The sequence below is a fragment of the Sesamum indicum genome, linkage group LG2, assembly GCF_026168435.1.
Source record: "Sesamum indicum cultivar Baizhima isolate 11 linkage group LG2, ASM2616843v1, whole genome shotgun sequence".
NCBI classification, from domain to species: domain Eukaryota; kingdom Viridiplantae; phylum Streptophyta; class Magnoliopsida; order Lamiales; family Pedaliaceae; genus Sesamum; species Sesamum indicum.
In genome coordinates this window covers 22873847-22893221 of record NC_142658.1, presented here as the reverse complement: position 1 = coordinate 22893221, position 19375 = coordinate 22873847, and the positions used below count along the sequence as shown (strand labels likewise).

Genomic DNA, 19375 nt, shown 5'->3' with positions numbered 1-19375 from the left:
AGGCGAGCATCAAGACCACCATTAATGTCCATGCATTCACGTTTACGTAACTAGAAAACCTAAATATCAAAGAGTGTTAATCTATCGACTCAGAAACTCATTCACTAGTCACTTTTAGAGCAGATGGCAAGAATGAAAAAGGGCAAAAATTCCAAAAGGCAGAAGTACTAACTATTGTGAAAAACAAAACAAAGTTATAGAGTAAAGAAAACTACTCAGATAATCAGACATATCTTTGTAATTATGACTTCTCCAGCTGAAATCAATAGTTATTACAAACTCCAACATTCAAATTGGGCAGCAGAGAACAAATGACCACATTATAATCTAAAAAAGCACTTGAAACTCAAAGAAAGGAACATACCTTCCACTGGTCCAAAAGTAAGACCGGTGTCATCAATACCTGCAGAGCCAAATAATATTCAAAAGTTATTGCAAGTCATAGAATTTTAGTATTTACTTCAAGTCTTTAACTCAAAAGTTGAAAAGGAAAGTCACTGTGAAGAGATAGACTCTGCGAAAAATCAAAAGCATGCATATATATAATCCAGCCACGATTTGGAGATGGAACTTGATAATGATGCATGCGTATAAGTACTATATAACTATTGAACACCATTTATGCTTCATCCGGAGGCGGAAAACCACATCTGCATTACTACCTATGGAAGACGATTCAAACTTCTTCACTATACATCCCCTCATTCCGAGAAATGTAATGTCACCAGTTTATTAAAGGATATGAAATATGAAACAAACAAATATAACCTAGCCCTGTTGCCAATTCTTAATTTTTCCTGATTTCTCGCAAGCAAAAATAGGACGAAGAAGCGCATTAGCACATGTGTGCATGCAAGTAGGTAAAAAATGCATGCACGTATTCATCCGCTCCACAAGAATCAACGGAACTAGAATGAACAACCGCAGTGCGACAAAATTTTCGCATTCCAAACACTGAGTTCTTTCCCATATTTCTCTTTCATACTCCAAGTGAAAAACTAAAAGACTGTGGAAAACAGAAGCATATAATTAAGGATACCACTTCCATGGTACATTCCATATGCAAAGCAACAAAGACCAAGTTCTGCTACATTGATCTTTCCAGAACTACATAATGAACCAGCCTCGAAACCAAGAGAGCTCAAATCACATAACCCAACAATTAAATAGCAACTTCCATGCTTCTGCAATTCCTGCATTGGCCTACCAGAAACTCCAACATAAATCAACTCCAAAAGTTAAATATCCTATCTCTACCAGAAAACTGCATAAAGGAATCAATTTTCAAGAATAAGATCTTAAATAACATAAACCTAAAAAGCAGACAAAATCAATTCCTACATCTCCACATTTCCAAATTGCTGAGCAAAAGCAATCACAACAAAAATATTTAACCTCAAGGAAAAAGTTTAAAGAAAAAATGACACCTTTATCAGCAAACTGCATAAAGGAATCTACTTTAGAAGCCCCAGCACCTCCAGCATTATTTGAAGCTTCAGAATTCTTCCAACTAGGGCCATTTTTACTCCTCTCCCTCAAAATCTCCTCAATCTCCTTATAATAACTCATCTTAGCAGACCCATTCCCGTTCCCATCTTGATTATTCTGCTTGGCTTTCTTGAATTCCTTCAACAAATTTCTCCACTTGTCAGTGCACATGGTGGGGGATCTATCAAACCCCTTTTCCCTCATTTTCAAGGATATGTTATCCCACAAATGCTTGTTAGACTTTGAAGTGTTGAACAACATATCTATTTCTTTGCGGAGGGATATAAGGGTTCGTGTTTCTTCTTGAACCCATGTCTCGGCCCTTTTCTTTGGGGCAGAAGAAGATGATGGGTTGGATGAATTATGGTTGGTGGCGGTAATGGAAGCGTCATCACCGCCACTCGGGGTGGTGGCTCCGCCGTCAGCGAGGTGGTGGTGGGGTTGAGAGGGGAGTTGGATGATCATGTTGTTGTTTTGGTGCGGTGGTTCTTGTTTGCCGCTGTTGTAGAAATCTATCGCGGATTCCTGTTGTTGTTGAGGCTTTTCAGACATGTACATGTTTCTTGGTTTCCTTGGAGCAGGCTGGTGGGGGAATTTGGTGTTCTTGAAGTTAGAGGAGGTTTTGAGTAGTGTGAACAGGAAAGATGTAGGAGACTGGAATTTAACTATTCAACTTGAAAGAATCTTTCTGTTTGGTTACAAAGGTTAAGAGGGAATTTCATTTTCCACTTCTGCTTTGCACAAGTAGTTTTGGGGTAACCTTTTGTTTTCCCTTAGATGTGGAATTTTATCAAAAAGTTGGTTCCATTGCATCTTATTCCTTTTCTTTTATCTCAATTTCATATTTTTATGACATCTAAATTAAAATTGTCAGCACTTAGATTTAATGTAACAGAAAGAAAAGGGTAGTGAAAAAGTAGAAGCAAATGCCTGAATGGTGTGGCTAATTTCCTAAACTTAATTTATGATGAGTTGCAATAGAAGTTAGGAGTTAGATTAATCCCGTTAGGTCGGAAATTACAATTTTTAGTTCACATTTTCAAACTGACAATTATAATCATTTTGTTGGGGATACGATAGTTTTTTTGCTTTAAGAAAAATTGCACTAGCCCACACAATATCTTCTACAACTTATCTATAAGGATTTCAATATCACCTACTGAAATACTAGTAGAAAGCTAGATAGGGGTTCACATCGGAACTTTAGGCATTACCGTTTGAGAACAACCCTAGAAGCTGACCAAGTAGTGAATACCCAGGGGCTACAAGGGAGAGTTAAGCAAATGACTAACTGCCTAGTTGGCAAGCAGAAATGAGCAGGTGGGGGAAGCTTGATAACAAAGAAACTCCAGGTCGGAGGGCCCAAGAGAAAAGGTGGGAAAGTCTTTATTTATTATAAGAGCTCTTTTATTTTATGAGTTAATTAAGTTATACAAGTAGATCATTCATGAGATACAGCCAGCAACTTCTCTTAGCATCTCATTGCTGATATATCTTCTCTAGAGAGTATGATTGTTCTTTTCCTCTGTCTCTCACTTGTGGTTGCTAGTTTCTCATGAAAGCTAACTTACTTATAGATAGATCAATAGACCTTTATTACAATCCTTCCTAAACTAAAAAATGCTCGGGGTCGGTATTAAGATATTAACTCATCAGTTTTGTAGTCTATAGAATTAATTTATCCTCTCAGTCGTGCCTTCCGACTAGGAGGTCACTCCCTATCGAACTCTAGCTCTAGCCCCTGCTCCCTTTTGCCTGTCAGCTAGGTTGTTAGTCCCTAAATAAGTTACACAAAAAATATATGTTAAACAATAATAAAAGTTGGGATAATTTTGAAATAGAAGTGGACGTAAATATCTTTTTAAAGCTAAAGTGTTTAAAACAATGACTTAACATTTCTGAATTTAGGGAGTTGCTTATAATTTTTTATTTAAATTAATTTAATTAAGTTGTTTTTCAACACATTAATTAAAAATGATTGCAAACGCAGTTCTTTGTACAGTCTAATTTTTGCCAGATGTGGAGTAAATTGATTTCCAAAAGCTGGACTCATAAGCCATAAAGAGTGGAATTCAGCAATGACAATAGATAGCTAAATATTTGCGTATACATGGAAGATTATGAGCAACAACTGATAGAGGTATAACCCGCATCAAGAAAAAAGGACAAAAATATCTTTTTTAGATGTACAACTCTCTCTCTTTTTTCTTTTTTTTAATGGAGAGGGTTTTTCTATAGAGTTTATAATTATAGAGAATTTTTTTGAACTATTTATTTAATATAGATAAGTTTTAGCAATTTTTAGATAACACGAGGACATTATGCAATTTTCCCACAAATATATGACCTCCTGCGTAGCATGCGTCTAAATATCCAGTAATGCACCTAGTAAGTTCATGTATCTTGTTTTAATATCTGAAACAATATAAAGTAATGCATTTAGTTGTAAATTGAAGGAATCTCAATTGATATTTCATCTTTTCTTTTGATATATATATATATATATATTATGATTGAAGATGTGACATGAATGCAACCTGAAAAGTTATTACATTAAATCGTTCGCTCAATTGTTCAAACCGTTAATAAATGTGACAATTATTAATATCACCCATTGTTTTACAAAAACACAAACAAAGGTAATAGGCGGCCTTGTTTTCAATCACCTGAGTAATAAATGGTGGAATGGTTAAAAATCTTTTGTTACACGTCACGCTCACGATTGTATAGTATGTGCTTATTTACATATTATAATATTATAACTTAATTATGTTTTTTAATTTGGAAAAAAATTACATACCATGTGATACGGATATGTAATACAAAATTATATAAAAAAAAAATTATTTTCATGACAGTTAGTTGTTCTTACTTAATCCGATTTTGCTGTTGTAAATATATTACGCTTTGTATGGAGACATTATTTGTTTATATTGGCTTTTATGCCCTCCTTGGCATCAAGTGAAAATGGATGTAGTCGATAGTGTTTTGAGGTATTTTTATTTTAACTGACCAAGATTAACATAAAGTCGTGGACAAGGTTATCATCCTGCATGAATGCATTCAAAACACTAGTCAGTCAACAATGTCTAATCGCGGATGAAGCCTGCCAAACATTCCAGGAACCTGAAGCAGAAAAAAAACTGCAACAACTGTGAGATTCAACAGATGTTACCAGAGAGATTATGATAAGCTTTTGTTCTACATGCCCAAGGAATTGAGCATAAATGTGGAATGTGGGATTAATAACCCAAGTACACCAACTATGTCACTTTACAGTCAAGTACATATATAAGAAATACAGGCTCAACCAAGAGAGTTGTAAGGAAGAATCAGGTTTTAATATAGCAATTGTCTTTAACAAATCAGAAGAAATGATACAGATTCTTGTCGTTATCTTTGCATGAGCAGACTTCACATATTTCCGATCTTGCATTGTTGACAAAATAAATGGGCTGAAGACACTGGACAGATCACAAAGAAACCCTACCAAATGAAAGTAAAACCCAAATCTGACCCCTCCAGAACAGGAAGATCATCAGCTTTTCAAAGCAAGATCTCCTGGAGGAAGAGAACCCACCACTAGTAAGCAACTTGCATGTATATCCGTCTTTCTCCCTATTTCTTTATGATTTTTTGCCCCCATCTTGGACTCGGCAAATGCAGTGTGTGAAGATGACAACTATACCACTATGTGGTAGTGCCGCTCAACAGCAGAAGTCAAACCTCAAAGGCAGCTCAAATTTTAAGGAATCAAGACTCGAGCAATCCAATATAAGTAACAGATATTTTCCCCTATGCATGGTGACTGAAGTGATAACTTGGCTCACGTAAAGCCCCATGGGGATCAATCTTCTTATCCAGCCTGTGTTGGTAATTGAGCGGCTGCTTAAAACAATCTGAACATAGCAATTCCAAACAGAAAGTTTCCTCATATTCATTGTCATTAATACACCTGCCACATTGAGCACACCTGGCTATGCAAAGTGTGCATGCTCTGCAAAGAAGAGACGTCTTATCTGTAACCTGGCAACCCTCAGCTGGACAATCATATATCAACCTGAATTTCTCGCATCTTGGACACATTTCAATATCTATCGTCCGATCATCATCATATGGAAGATAAAAATTTCCTCGATGATAGAAATGTGGCTTGTGATAACTTCCTTTCCTGTGGCGCTCAGTACCCAGTAACAACTTCAACTCTTCAAAATGTTCGTATGTAACGCCGTAAAGCCCACCAATTCTGAGGAGCTTTATACCCGGAACATCTTTCTTAGAGTTATGAACCTTTATACTATTCAATATCCCTTCAATAGTGAGCCTTGTGCAGCCAGGAACACACAACTGTACATGATAAGAGTTAGCACGTGATAACATCAGTGCACAACATTTAAGTCATGCACACAAGTTTGAGTAAAAAAAGTAAGAAAAACAAAACTATTTAACTGCAGATGAAGTTTCTAAATATCCAGATTACATGATGAAAGGTGAAAACATGGAGCGCCAAACAAGGGTATCAAGAAGAAAAAAATATGAAAATAATTTTCAAATGACAGAAGCATCATCAGATATTAGCACCAATTGCTGCATAGCAGAAAATAGCATCCACCCCAGTTGCTCAACTTGTATTGTTTATGTATGTCTAAACCTTCCAAGTACTACATTTAAAAGATAATAGCACAACAAAAACAAAAATTCATTTCTAAAGATAAAGTGTAACTATTTTCTTATTAATTAAGAAATGCACCTCATGTTTCATCACTCCCTAGAATCCCATGTAGATTGGAAATCACTATAAAAGAGGCACCAACATACTTGAAAAAGTTTCAGAAATTATTTTTCAATTGCACAAAATTTGACAAGCCAGTAAAAGCATTTTCCGTAAATGATTCCTCAACTACTAATTTTATTATTGACCAACAGAAGGTTTTTTTTTTTTATCCTAGCATCAGAGATGCAAAAAGTCCAGCAACGACACTTCTCAAAGAAACAACAAGCCATGGTAGTGAATCATCCTTCCCTAAACGTTACTCTAGATGCATTCCCTGTTTAAATCTTGCGAAGCATCTATGGTGTTTGATATCCTCCATTAAGCTCATTCTTATCCAAATTCAAGCAGTGGGGTCGCATGTAGATACTGTGACTATTGTCCTTTCCTAAGTAATAAGTATGGTATCGTTCAGCAATTACTATACTTTTCATGCCAAAAAATTAAGACAGGTGGTCATTTAGATGTAACATTCAAGCTCCAAAAGTTATGCGATTGCAGATGCTCATGTCCAATCTAATAATGCACTAGAAAGACTAGTCAATCAATCAATGCACAAAGAGAAAACACCCATGTAACTTTGGATTACACAAAAGATAATACATGTTGTATTTATATGCCTAGTGACATACAAGCTGGTACTGGAAGTTCAAGTGAATGTGAAAAGTGAAATGTAATTACCGATACAAGCTAACAATCAGCTAATGAAACACTGTTAACATTTCAACAAAACATAGGTCCATGCAATTACATGTGCATCTGAGTGTATCAAACAGAGTTATACTACACCAACAGACAAACATGTCTCTAGCCCTTAAAATATGCAATAATACATTGAATCATTGTTATACTTATCACCTTAACACCATCAACAATGTAGAAATGGCATGTACACATAAATTCAAGCCTGGATACATGCAAACAACCATTAAAAGTTATATGAGTAGACCTAGTAGTCACTTACCTTAGTTAATCGTGGATTGATTTCAAGTATGCGCCTCACACCATCATCTGTGATTTTGGGGCACTCCACTAAACTCAGGCATTGCAGGTGACCTTGAGCCCTCAAAGCCAATTGCAAAAGAAGAGCATCCGTGATCCTTTCATTAAGAGGCTGATCGATGTGGATGCTCATCCACAACAAGGGATCACCCTGGACAGTGGAACATAAGGACCTGCAAACCCTTTCCACCGACAAAAGGTCATTAACTCCGAGATAGCTAAGAGCCAAAATCAAAGCTTCATGGGGCACACTGTCAGATTCAGTAGCATCCTCCACTTTTTCACAACATTGCTGCTCAGAACTGCAGCAAGTACTCTCATTGTTGTACCCCACATTGTCCCTCCTGTTGCAGGCCAGTTGAAATCCAAACTCATATGGGGCTAATGCATCCCCAATATCTTTCTCTTCCCCGATTTGATCCACATTGCCTGCAACATCCAATTTCTCATTACCCTGAACACAACTTGGCAAGGAATGGACACCCACATCAGGTTTCTGATAAACCTGAGTATTGCTTGGGAAGGATTGAAAACCATTATTCAGTTTCTCATTAAACTGAAAGTTACTGGGAAATGATTGGAACTTTAATGAATTATTCCAAATTAGATTCCATCCAGCAAATAAACCATAATTATCCTGACTAGTCTTTCCAGTATCCCTCTTCACATATCCTCCATATTCAACCTCCAAATCCTCAAGCCATCCCGAAATAGCTGTGAAAGTAGTCTTTATATCCATCCCGAATGGATCGGAGGGCAAAAGGTCAACAATATCTTTGGAATTCGACTCTTTAGAGCAGTAACAATCAACTCTATCCCTCCCACAATTGAAATGCCAATCATCTGTCACTCCTTGGCTGGCACGCCATGGCCTCGCATAGCCTTCCCTATTCTTCTCTGGAACACCCTCAATACAATACCCATTCACAATCCTCATAGGTGACACCAAATTATCTTCAGAAACAAGTGCTGGAAATAAGGGTCGTTGTGAATAGTTCAAGGCCATCTCAATATCTCTGCAGCTAACCTAGATCGGGTCTTTCTTTCTTATAATCTTTCCTAATAAAACAAAGGGGGAAAGTGGAATAAACTACTTAAGCCCAACCAAAAAAGACTTAACCTTTTTTCACTTTTACTATATTTTCAATTTTTTTTTCCTTTTTCAACTTTTTTACGGGGATTATGTTAATTGCTTAAAAAGATTCAAACAAGAAAACCCTCGATTTTCAATGACAAACTAAAACAAAGCACCAAAAATCTCACCGAGTATTTCTTGTGTATGACCCAAAAATATAGTTTTCTTCAGCTAAAACTACCAAATCAATCAACAAAATAATAGTCCCCTCCTCCTATATACAAAAAGAATAAAAGAATCCCTAATTCAAATAATCGAAAAGAGAGAACCGCAAACTATACCAGCAAACCTAGGTCTGGAAAGAACCGCGCGTATTCTAGCTCATTAATCAACACAAAAAGTCCAACCTCCTACAAACACAATTAAACAACTAGCCAAAAATTAGATACAAAAAAAACCTGATCTCTTCCTTCAAAAACCAAACCCCAAATTCCGCGACACTCGACTGAGAAAGAGACAGAGAGATATTAAGTCCCCGACTGGGGTTTAAAAATCGAAAGCCCGTCGACAAGGAAGATCAAGCGGGATAGGAAAGAATCTCTGCAGATCGGAGTTGCAGAGTAGGAAGGCAAAATCCTGGTGAGAAGGGAAATGAAATTAAATTGGGCGAGGGGCAGTTGGGACTTGGGAAAAATAAGGAGGCGAGGGTACGAAATTTAGGGAGGCAATGGACCGACACGTGTGCGTCAGGGGAAATAGTTTTCCCGGTATTTTTGTTTTGTGTTTATGGAATAGAAACGGAAACGGAAACCAAAATCGCAACTCCTCAACCCTCCTAGTCTACGGGGAATCTTGTTTTTCGCTTTTGACTAATTCCAGAGGTGGATAATGCCCGGTCAAAGTTGCAAAAATACAGGGGAGGAAAAGATGAGTGGTAAATTACACCTACACTCCTTGAATTTACATCTATTTACACAAATACCTCCTTTTTTTTTTGTTTTTAAATAAAATTATAGATGTACTCTTTAAGGGAATATTAGTATAATGTACTCAAGAATTGTTTGTGTTAAGTTCTGTTATTGAATAAAATATGTATTCATAATTATAATTATAACTTCAAAATATAATTGTAATTTTGTCAAGAATATAGGGTGTTTGTGTAATTAAATCTAACTTTCAGATGGTGTCAATATAATTTAATCCAAAAAGTAAAAACAAAAATTTGATTGTTGATTTTTAAAAAAGAGGGGTTGAATATACAATTAAATTTATTTTAATATTAGTGAATGATATGAGTTATACTTAAAATATCTAATGCAGATATTTGTTGAGATCTAACTAATTAAAATTATGGATATATCTATACTTGTTTTTATAGTATAATGTAAAAGAGTTTTAAAATCTAAACTGTAATTTAATATGGACATCAAAATTCTCTAGTACCATCAAATAAGAGCAAAATTTTCTTATATGGGTTGAATTTGAAAATATTAAACAATGTAGATGATTTCAATATGATGTGTACTATTTCATATGAAAAAAGACCTAATATTTTAGGGAGTGTTTGTTTGTTTAAAATAAATATTTATCAGTTTATTATTAAAAATAATATTTAAATTAAAAACTTTAAGTAACTATCTATCAATTTACACAGTTTATCAATAGAAAATATAAATATTAATTTTTTTTTTCAAACACTTTAAATCCGACCTTTTCCCTCTTCTATTTTTAAATACTCACAACTTTTGCTATTATTTAATTCATAATTTTTTTACAGTTGAACTAATAAAAGTTATTACTTACAAATAAAAAAAGTTGTGAATTAAGCACAGTGCACGGCCCACCACACAAAAATGGGCAATGGGTAGCCCAATAGGTGAAGTAGAAGGATTTTCGTTTGAATCTGTACACTTTATTTTCTTTATTATTGGAAAATGTGGGCTTTGATAGTAAGTAGGTTGCTGCAATTTCATTTTCTTTGCAGCCATTGGTCCCCACTCAATCCTATTTATTGGATATATTCTTTTAATCAAAATTGGGAAAACATAAGAAAATTAAAAACCTATTTATTTTTATTGGGCTGAAATACTGAAAATACTATCAAATTTTAAAAGAATTTATTACGACAAAAAAGAACAAAGAAAGATTTTCTAACAATTTTCTTTATTTTTGAAAATTGGAGCAACTGAGCACCATAGCTGCAGTTTGACTTTGACATGTACGTACCAGCTAAGACTTGGAATGTGAGAAATTAATTTGAGTAAAATGAATTCAAAAACACGGAGCGACTAGAAAAAGAAAAGAAATCCCAGGAGGAAAGTTTCTGCAGCCAACGAAGACTGGAAAAAAAAATAAAAATAGAACAACCGGTCAAAGAAAATTCATAAGGAAAAAGATTGCGATGATTTTTGTTTCCTTTTATCCGTAAATCTTTTTGTCTTTGTTCTGAACTTTTCTACAGTAAGCTTTTGCAGTTCTTGATTCTTTCCTTTCGTTTGAGGAGGTTTCATTTCTATTCCTCTTTGCTTTGTGTATTTAGTGGAAGTTTGAGTTGGGTTTGCTGATTCTTGGGGGAGGAGGGGTATATGTTTTGTGGGGTTGTGATAATTGAAGTTGTTGCTTGTTCTTTTCGTGGGTTTCACAAGTGGGTCTACGAATATGGGGTTGCAAGTTTGAGTCAAAAGACTTAAACTTTATGCTTGGGTTTTGGTGAAAAGTGGGGGATTTCGATAGCGGCGTGAGGGGAATATGGGTTTTCATTTGGTTTGATTGGGACATTAGTGGGATTGTTGATCTTTGGTGCAGAGTGGGTTTCTGCATTTGGTGATTGTTCTTGTTGGAGAAAGGGGTCCTTTTGCCCCTTTAGAAAGATAAAGAACAATGCAAGCTTGCTTCAATTTTTGAAGGGATTGACTCAGATTTCTGCATCTTGGTGAGTTCAAATTCTGAGCCATTATCAATTAACAGCACTAGTGTTTCTCTATAACTTATGTTTGCATTTGAGCTTTTGGGTATGCTGAAGAGAAAATAGAGCGCTCTATGGTTATTGTGATAAGATTTTCTGCTTCTTAAAGTTAAATTTCACATCATTCATTCTCAGGTTTTGAGTTGGGGATTCGGTAATTTAGTAAAAATATGATCAAACAGATACTTGGTAAGATTCCTAGGAAGCATTCGAAATCCTCTGGAGACCCGAGCCATTCCGCAAGTTCTGTTACTACTTCAAAGAGAAGCGAAGGAGGAAGTAAAAGATTGAGCAGTTCAGTTGATGAAGCTATATCAGCCCCTTACTCTGTTTTAAACATTAGGAATAATGCAGAAGACAAGTTCCTTCGTGATAAGAATTCAAGATTGAATGGGAATCAGATTCCTGCTTCATATGAAGCGTTGCCAAGTTTTAGGGACGTCCCCAATTCCGAGAAGCAGCAGTTGTTTATCAGGAAGGTGAAGATGTGTTCTGTTGCATTTGACTTCACTGATCCTACTAAGAATGTTAAAGAAAAAGAGATCAAGCGGCAGACTTTGTTAGAGTTAGTGGAATACGTGACTTCTGCAAGTGGGAAATTTAGTGAAACGGTTATGCAGGAAGTTGTTAAGATGGTATCTTTGAATATATTCAGAGAATTTACTCCTCAACCAAGAGAGAACAAGTTGTTAGATGGCCTTGATTTGGAAGAGGAAGAGCCCTCCATGGATCCTGCATGGCCTCATTTGCAAGTTGTCTATGAATTTTTGCTAAGATTCATTACTTCACCAGAAACTGATGCAAAGATTGCCAAGAGATATATTGATCATTCCTTTGTGCTGAAGTTGCTTGATCTCTTTGACTCGGAAGATCCTAGGGAGAGGGAATATTTGAAAACTATACTACACCGCATCTATGGGAAATTCATGGTGCATCGGCCTTTCATCAGGAAAGCTATCAATAATATATTCTATCGCTTCATCTTTGAGACAGAAAGGCATAACGGCATTGCCGAATTTCTTGAAGTTCTTGGCAGCATAATTAATGGGTTTGCTCTTCCCCTGAAGGAGGAACATAAACTCTTTCTTGTCCGAACGTTAATTCCCTTGCATAAACCGAAATGTTTGGCAATGTACCACCAACAGCTATCTTATTGTATTACACAATTTGTCGAGAAAGACTGCAAGCTCGCTGATATTGTTATCAGGGGGCTGATAAAGTACTGGCCGGTTACCAACAGCTCAAAGGAAGTTCTGTTTCTTAATGAGCTGGAGGAGGTTTTAGAAGCGACGCAGGCACCAGAGTTCCAGCGTTGCATGGTACCTTTGTTTCAGCAAATCTCCCATTGCTTGAATAGTTTGCACTTTCAGGTACCTACTGTTTTTGTAATCCCCTCTTCTCCTATAATGCTTTGCATTTAACGTTTTGCAATATGTAGACATTTCCAGAACCTTTACCATATCCTTAAGTTTATTTAACTTTCATTATCTGTTCATAGGAAATCTTCCACAATTTAGCCAATTCCATACCAGCTGGATTGCATATGTGATTCCTTCACTATTAAATATCCCCCCCAATTACTCATTTGAAATGGCTAAGTAAGGGATATATAATGCTTGAGCGTCTCCTGCTATGTTTGGATGTCCTCATGAAGTACAATTTGATCCAGTTTATGGTCTGGCTATTCTGTTATTTTCAGTGTAAACTATTGAATCTTGGAAAATCTTGGGTCAGATGATTCATGTGACTTGGGGTTAGAACAGTCCCAAATAATTGAGTTTTATTGCAACTTTTAGAAAATGAGAATCACTTCACATATCTGACTTTAGCCTGTCGGTGAGGTCATTGCGGATCAGGTGTTGCAATGTTTTAGGCATCGTCATGCTAAACAGAAAGCATTAATGATAATACTGTGTTCCACATTATTATATGAGACTACAAGTAATTACAATCTTGTGTTCCATCCCAGTCTTGATAATGATATACTTTGATTTATTCAGTGGGCCATTTCATCATCAAGATGATGATATCTTCTACTTTTGGTCGAAATTGACTGCATTCTAGGGTAGGTGTTAGCTGAAATATCCACTTGTCATAATACTACCTTCATTTCCATTGTTCTGCATCCTCTAAAAGTACCCATTACTCCTTAGAAGTCATTCGGTATGCATTGATATTGTTAAGCAAAATTGTATTTTATCTGACATAAATTTTGGCATTACTTGAATAAAATTGGCACTCTCAGTAGCCACTGGCATGAAGCAATAATCTGCTAAATACTTCAATATTTGTAGCTCCAATTTTGGTAAGTAACATTAGCCGGAGCTTTGAACTAGAGATGACAGTATGATGTTCTTTTAACCTTCAGGTGGCAGAGAGGGCTTTGTTTTTGTGGAACAACGATCACATCGAGAACCTAATCAAGCAAAATCGCAAGGTTATACTGCCCATTATCTTCCCTGCTTTAGAAAGAAATGCTAGACACCACTGGAACCAGGCTGTTCACAGTTTGACCCTCAATGTTCGCAAGATATTCTACGATCTTGATCCTGATCTATTTAAGGCGTGCCAGGTCAAGTTTCAGGATGATGAGGCCAAGGAAAAGGAGATGAAAGAGAAACGTGAAGCCACATGGAAACGTTTGGAAGAACTTGCTGCAAGAAATGCTGCAAGTAATGAAGCTATCCTTGTTCCTTGAACTCGGCTTCCTTCAACAACTTCAGCTCCTTGCTTTCACTCCATTTCTTGCCTGAGGTTCGTTTGCATGATCTTTCGGTTTCTCCTTTTGCTGCGAGTTTTTCATTAATTTGATATGCCTTTGTTTTTTTCCATTGAGTGTGTGGAGAAATTCGTTTAAACAGTAGGTGTAGCTATTGGTGTCACTTTTTACTTGTTCAGACATGCATAATTATATTAGCAGATGGGCAGTTGAAGAATGTTTATTACTACATTTATAGTATGAAGAAATCTGAAATAATTGACTAATGTTAGAAATTGCAATTATATATATATACTGCCTGTTATTACTTTTCATTTGCAGATTCTTGCGTGGATATATACGCATGTAAGCGTACCTATATGCATAAATGATTTATGAAGATATTAATAGATAAGAGTCAAAAAGCATATACCTCTGTATGAATGATATGCCATTTACAGTGAATTGCTTACTGATAATTTCGAACGTATATTATATAATTTCACATATCTGACTTTAGATATTGAGGTGATAAATAGTATTTTAAAATTAATTTTTATTTGATAATTGCAGGATTCTTGACCACTGAAATTTTAAAGTGGTCGAAATTTGCGCTTTTTTAATAGAGAATTTTGCTGATTGTGTATGCTTTAAAAAATATCTTGCACCTAAGCATTGACTTGACCAAAAAGGAAAATAAAATAAGTGTATATATTTTGTTTGGTAACCTTTAAAGACTTGTTCAAGCTCAATTTGTTTTGTAAAAAAATAATATATAAAATATACTTAAAAATATCAAATTACTCGAACTCGACTCACGTTTGATCCAATTAAAGCTTATTTGAGTTCAATTAGAGTCAATAAACAAACCAAATTCAAAAATAATTTTTTAAACTCAATAATAACAATAAGTTTGAATAATAATATATTCGGATCAATTTCAAATCATCTACAGCCCTACAAAATATTTTAATATAATTCTTGTAAGGAACATGGCTAAATCGTAAGTAAAATAAAACATGTTATTACTTGATATCTATTGTTAATGATAATGCGTAACTTTTTTTCTTTAATGTATAGTGTTCTCACATAATTTTTACTGTAAGAAAGTTAAAGTATTTAGTTGAGATGAAATATTTTTTTGAGTATGCAATTTGTTGTGATATAAAAATATAATGATAATAATTTGATGTAATATGTAAAATATGTTAGATAAAAAAAATGTAATTATTAGTTGATGATATATATATATATATATATTTTAGAATAGTAAAGTGTGTTCAAATACTTATTCTTAAGATGGAAAATATTTTTCCACAAACGAACAAACAATGACAACATTTTCGAGATGAGATGAGATGAGAAATATTTTACAAGCAAGCTAAACCACATTTTCGAGTTCAACTTTCGTTACATTGAATTGAGTTTTCTATTTTAATTCATATTGTATTTTTTATATTATTTTATATAATTATCTTGTATACGTAGTATGTACATACAGAATGAAATAAAAAATAAAATAAGAATTGTAATAAAAAATTCAATCCGGCAAAAAAACAAAAACAGAAGTTTTGCTTCAAAAGTAAAAAATAAATCCAAGGCTGTCCATTTATACTTTTGGTAAAATTGTAAGTAGACAACGAACTTTTAATACTAAAGACCAACAGCCTAATCCCGTTGTTCCTTCGCTTTGCAAATAGATTAATTGACCTACTTGGACAATTTTCGAAAATAACCTAAAAAAGTTGATGTTGAGGCTATTTTTTCGCCAAACATTATATGTCAACTTATATTTTTTCAAAATCAGTCACACAATAACTGTATTTTATCAATCATATAATAAGTGTATTACATTCATTATATTTTTTATTACAAATACAACTCACTCAAAGTACAACTTCTTATACGGATTATCATTGTTGCAGAAGTAGGCACAATTAGGAAGTTTCATGCTCAAACTAGATTTGACTGAATTAAATTAATCATAAAGTAAGTATCATCTGATTTGTCATTTTTCGAACTATACACAAATCACACGTAAAAGTGTATTGCACTTGCCATATAATTAGTTCAGATCTAATCAATCCCCATTTGAGTTCGAACTGCCGTGTACAACTATTGCAAACGTTCCAATAATATTCATCAACACGCATGAAATCCAGCTACAATCGCGAGTTGTGAATTCCAAAAGTTTTGGACTTCGAAAGAAACTCTTGCAACTCTAAATCAGCTTCAAACTTCTCCATATCCTCTTTACTCAAATTAATCCGTGCCTCTATTCCATCCCCCGTCGCTGTATCCACTAAAACGACCAAATTCTTGTCCAACAGCCCGGCCAACGTCACCACCCAAACCGGCTTGCCCCACCCGAAGTCCGCTTTGTACAACGGAAACTTATGCAAGCTTGTGAAGGTAAACCTCACCAGCTCGCCTCTATTGGCGTAAGCCATTTTCTCTTTAAGGAAATTCAAAGTCTCACCCCCCTGCAGCAGCTGAGCCACGTTTTCTCCGTTCACGGCTCTTATGGCTTCCTTTACTTTCTGCATTACCTCGACGCCGCAGTTGGCTCCCACGGATGGCATGGCTACTGCCACCCAGAATATGTTGCCGAAATGGTAATCAGATAGCGGCGGATTCAGGCGGGGCCTAAGGTTTACTGTATGGCGTACGGTGTAGATCTTGTTCGGGTTTGCTTTCATTTCCGTGGCGGATACGAACCGGGTCCATATAAAAGCTGACAGGGCCTCCACCCGGCTTGGCGGCCGCTGCAGGAACTCCGCGGCCCCGCTGGAGTACCTTTCCTGGAGGGCGGAGATTTTGGAGGCAGGGAACGTAAAGATTTTCGTGATGACTGCTTCTTTCACAATTCCTGTACTACTAGGCGGCTTGAACCCGGTAGCATCCTGTGGCGGGAAAATCTTGGCCCCCTCAAACTTGGGAGCTGGCACGTCATCATAGTTCCCGTTTCGTGCGACGGCAGCCCACGTGTTTGCCACCGGGACGAACGATGATCCATCAGCAATCTTGTGCGATATGACAAGCCCAACTGCAGTCCCACCGCACTGGAAATAAGTAACTTGAACAGCCATGCAAAGATTTTGCACGTATTCGTCCACCTTGTAGGGTAGAAATTTGTCCATGTTCTTCATGACTGGATTCGTGATTATTTGTGAAAGAGTGCAATTAGCTACGGCCTCGACGTAGGGCGCCCCTTCGTCGTTGCAGTCGACATATAGATCATCGACAAGGCGGCCTGCCAGGGGATAGAATCTTGACAGGACCTGAGATAAAGATTTCTTTAAATTGTTCGATTTTTTGAGGTTGGAAAATTTGGCATCCGCTTGATAGAAGTAAAGCACGGGCATGAAAGCAGGAGGGGCAATCTGATCAAGAAACGAAAGCTGGTGTTTTCGCAGTGATTCAGGGGTTGGAGAAGAGGGCTTGATGATTTCTTTGGAGATCACTTCAATTTCAATCTCCATTGGCTGAAAAACGAATGCTACAGAAACTTGATTGATTATTATGTTTTTCGGAAAATGATGATAATCCCAATGTGCGGAAACTGGGGTATATATAGCCTGGAGCTAGCTCGGTAGATAGGTGTTGTGTATGCATGATGAGTCGAAGGTGAAGTCATGTGGTATATTTTGCTTGCAAATTGACAACTCCCGTCTGAGGTTATGTACTCCTATATAATATTGTCTGATCGGGATGCAATTCTATATATAATTAAGTAGCCATTTATACGATCATCTTTCGACTTGATTTAATGTCTTTTCTCAAAAGTCCAAAGGGTTTAAATTAATATGAATAAATTAGTGGGAGAGATGATAGAAGACTTTTGCATTTTGAACTGTTACCTTTTCTTCTTTAATTGTTATATATAAGTTCATCCAAGTACTAGGTATATATGTAAGCACAATATGTGTAGGTGGGGAAGGACTTATATGCAATTCATGGTTTTTGAAATCCCGTATTAGAGGACTCTATCTATGTCCCTTTCTTTTAGTTAGTCTAATTCTTCACAAACAATTCAAATATTACATCATGCAATACATTTCATTTTTTATTAAACACGCGATGCACAAGATGTGTAGGTGGGGAGGGATTTATATGCAATTCAAGATATGAAACCCCTACTACCACAAATAACCACAATAGAAACGCTACATACATATATATATATCGTAAAATAGAAGAATTCATTGTTAATCATGTCGATTGACAATGAATAAATAGAAAAATATTTACATGATAATTCATTATTAATTTATTTTTGTTACTGACTTTGCTACAAAATTTACTAACAAAAATATTCGTTGTTAATTTACTAACAAATTAGCAAGGAATATTTTTGTCTTGCTCATAGCAAGAATAGATTATTGGTGATTTTGTTACTTTAATATGTGAATATAAAAAAATCTAATCATTCAGCATCGTATATATCCGTTGTTAATATTAATTATAACAATAATTTTCAATTAATCATCAATATTTCTTTTTGTTGATAATATTGTTATTAAAGCATAATTTTAAGTTTTTTAAAAATTCTCAAATTTAATTATTTGAAATTTTACTTGATTGATCATTACAAAATAATAGTAATAATAACAATAACAACAAAACGAACCAACACGTTATATTAAAACAATTAATATGAAACTGAATAAAAATACTAATATCAATTCTTAAGCAATACAAAGCTTTTCACATATTAATTACTCTTAAAAAAAATAAACTTTTTGCTACGAACACATATATGTATAGCAAATGACAAATAAGTCATGGTAAAAAAAAGTATTAACTACGCATCTACTACACTTTTTTAGTCATAGTTAATGCAGCCATGGCTACAAATTTTAAGCTGTAGTAAATAACCTTTGCTAAAAAAGTTCCTTATTCACCACGACTTGTGCGCCTGGTAAGGTTGTAATATAATATTATCTTTTTTCTACAATTTAAAAGGTGTAGTAAATAATTATTACACAAAGGAATTGCAACTTTTGATACCACAGTATGGGGGGTTTGTAAGTTTGGTACTATATTTTTTTCAATTGATCAAGTTTGGTACCATATAAGATGTTTGATTGCATAATACATACCGCCGTAAACTTCTTAGCCTTTTGTCATCTGGCCGTTCAATCTCGAGCTGGGAGAACAAAGAAATTCGAGAGAATTGTATTTTTGTACATGATTCTTTGCACGGTTGGTATCATATTTTTTTAATTGATAAAAAATTATACTATATAAATGATGCTATTTGCACAATAGATAACTCCATTAAGTTTTTAACGAAATGTGCACGTTGCCATTAAACCTGCTATTTTTCCACCCAAATGTCAAGTGAGTTGCACGTGTTGAAGCTAGTGTTAGATT

At 35.3% G+C, this 19375-nt stretch overlaps 4 protein-coding genes across 5 annotated transcripts in view; 1 reads left to right on the top strand and 3 right to left on the bottom strand.

Moving 5' to 3' along the window:
• LOC105156788 (trihelix transcription factor GT-4) overlaps positions 1-2237 on the bottom strand; it is a 3979-nt gene extending 1742 nt beyond the window's left edge. The window contains exons 1-2 of one of the 2 annotated variants that reach the window (XM_088875871.1): positions 1428-2237; positions 365-403 (exon numbers count right to left, since the gene is read on the bottom strand). In XM_088875871.1, coding sequence (XP_088731997.1) covers positions 365-403; positions 1428-2046 — 658 coding nt within the window. In that variant the 5' untranslated portion in view covers positions 2047-2237. The remainder of the gene's footprint in view (positions 1-364; positions 404-1427) is intronic. The other variant, XM_011073006.3, reaches the window with a different exon arrangement.
• A 2406-nt stretch (positions 2238-4643) lies between these two features.
• Positions 4644-9035, bottom strand: LOC105156675 (F-box protein SKIP14). The gene is made up of 2 exons (XM_011072882.3): positions 7224-9035; positions 4644-5835 (listed from the first exon to the last, which is right to left on the bottom strand). The coding sequence occupies exons 1-2, from the start codon at positions 8265-8267 to the stop codon at positions 5284-5286; spliced, it is 1596 nt and encodes a 531-aa protein (XP_011071184.1). The 5' UTR covers positions 8268-9035; the 3' UTR covers positions 4644-5283.
• Positions 9036-10602: 1567 nt separating this feature from the next.
• Positions 10603-14310, top strand: LOC105156674 (serine/threonine protein phosphatase 2A 57 kDa regulatory subunit B' theta isoform). Its single transcript, XM_011072881.3, has 3 exons — positions 10603-11268; positions 11437-12671; positions 13670-14310. Exons 2-3 carry the CDS (start codon positions 11472-11474, stop codon positions 13997-13999), a joined length of 1530 nt encoding a protein of 509 aa, XP_011071183.1. The 5' UTR covers positions 10603-11268; positions 11437-11471; the 3' UTR covers positions 14000-14310.
• A 982-nt stretch (positions 14311-15292) lies between these two features.
• Positions 15293-17743, bottom strand: LOC105156787 (epi-neemfruitin B synthase L1AT-like). The gene has a single exon (XM_011073004.3). It carries the CDS (start codon positions 17479-17481, stop codon positions 16162-16164), a length of 1320 nt encoding a protein of 439 aa, XP_011071306.1. The 5' UTR covers positions 17482-17743; the 3' UTR covers positions 15293-16161.
• Positions 17744-19375: the final 1632 nt, after the last annotated feature.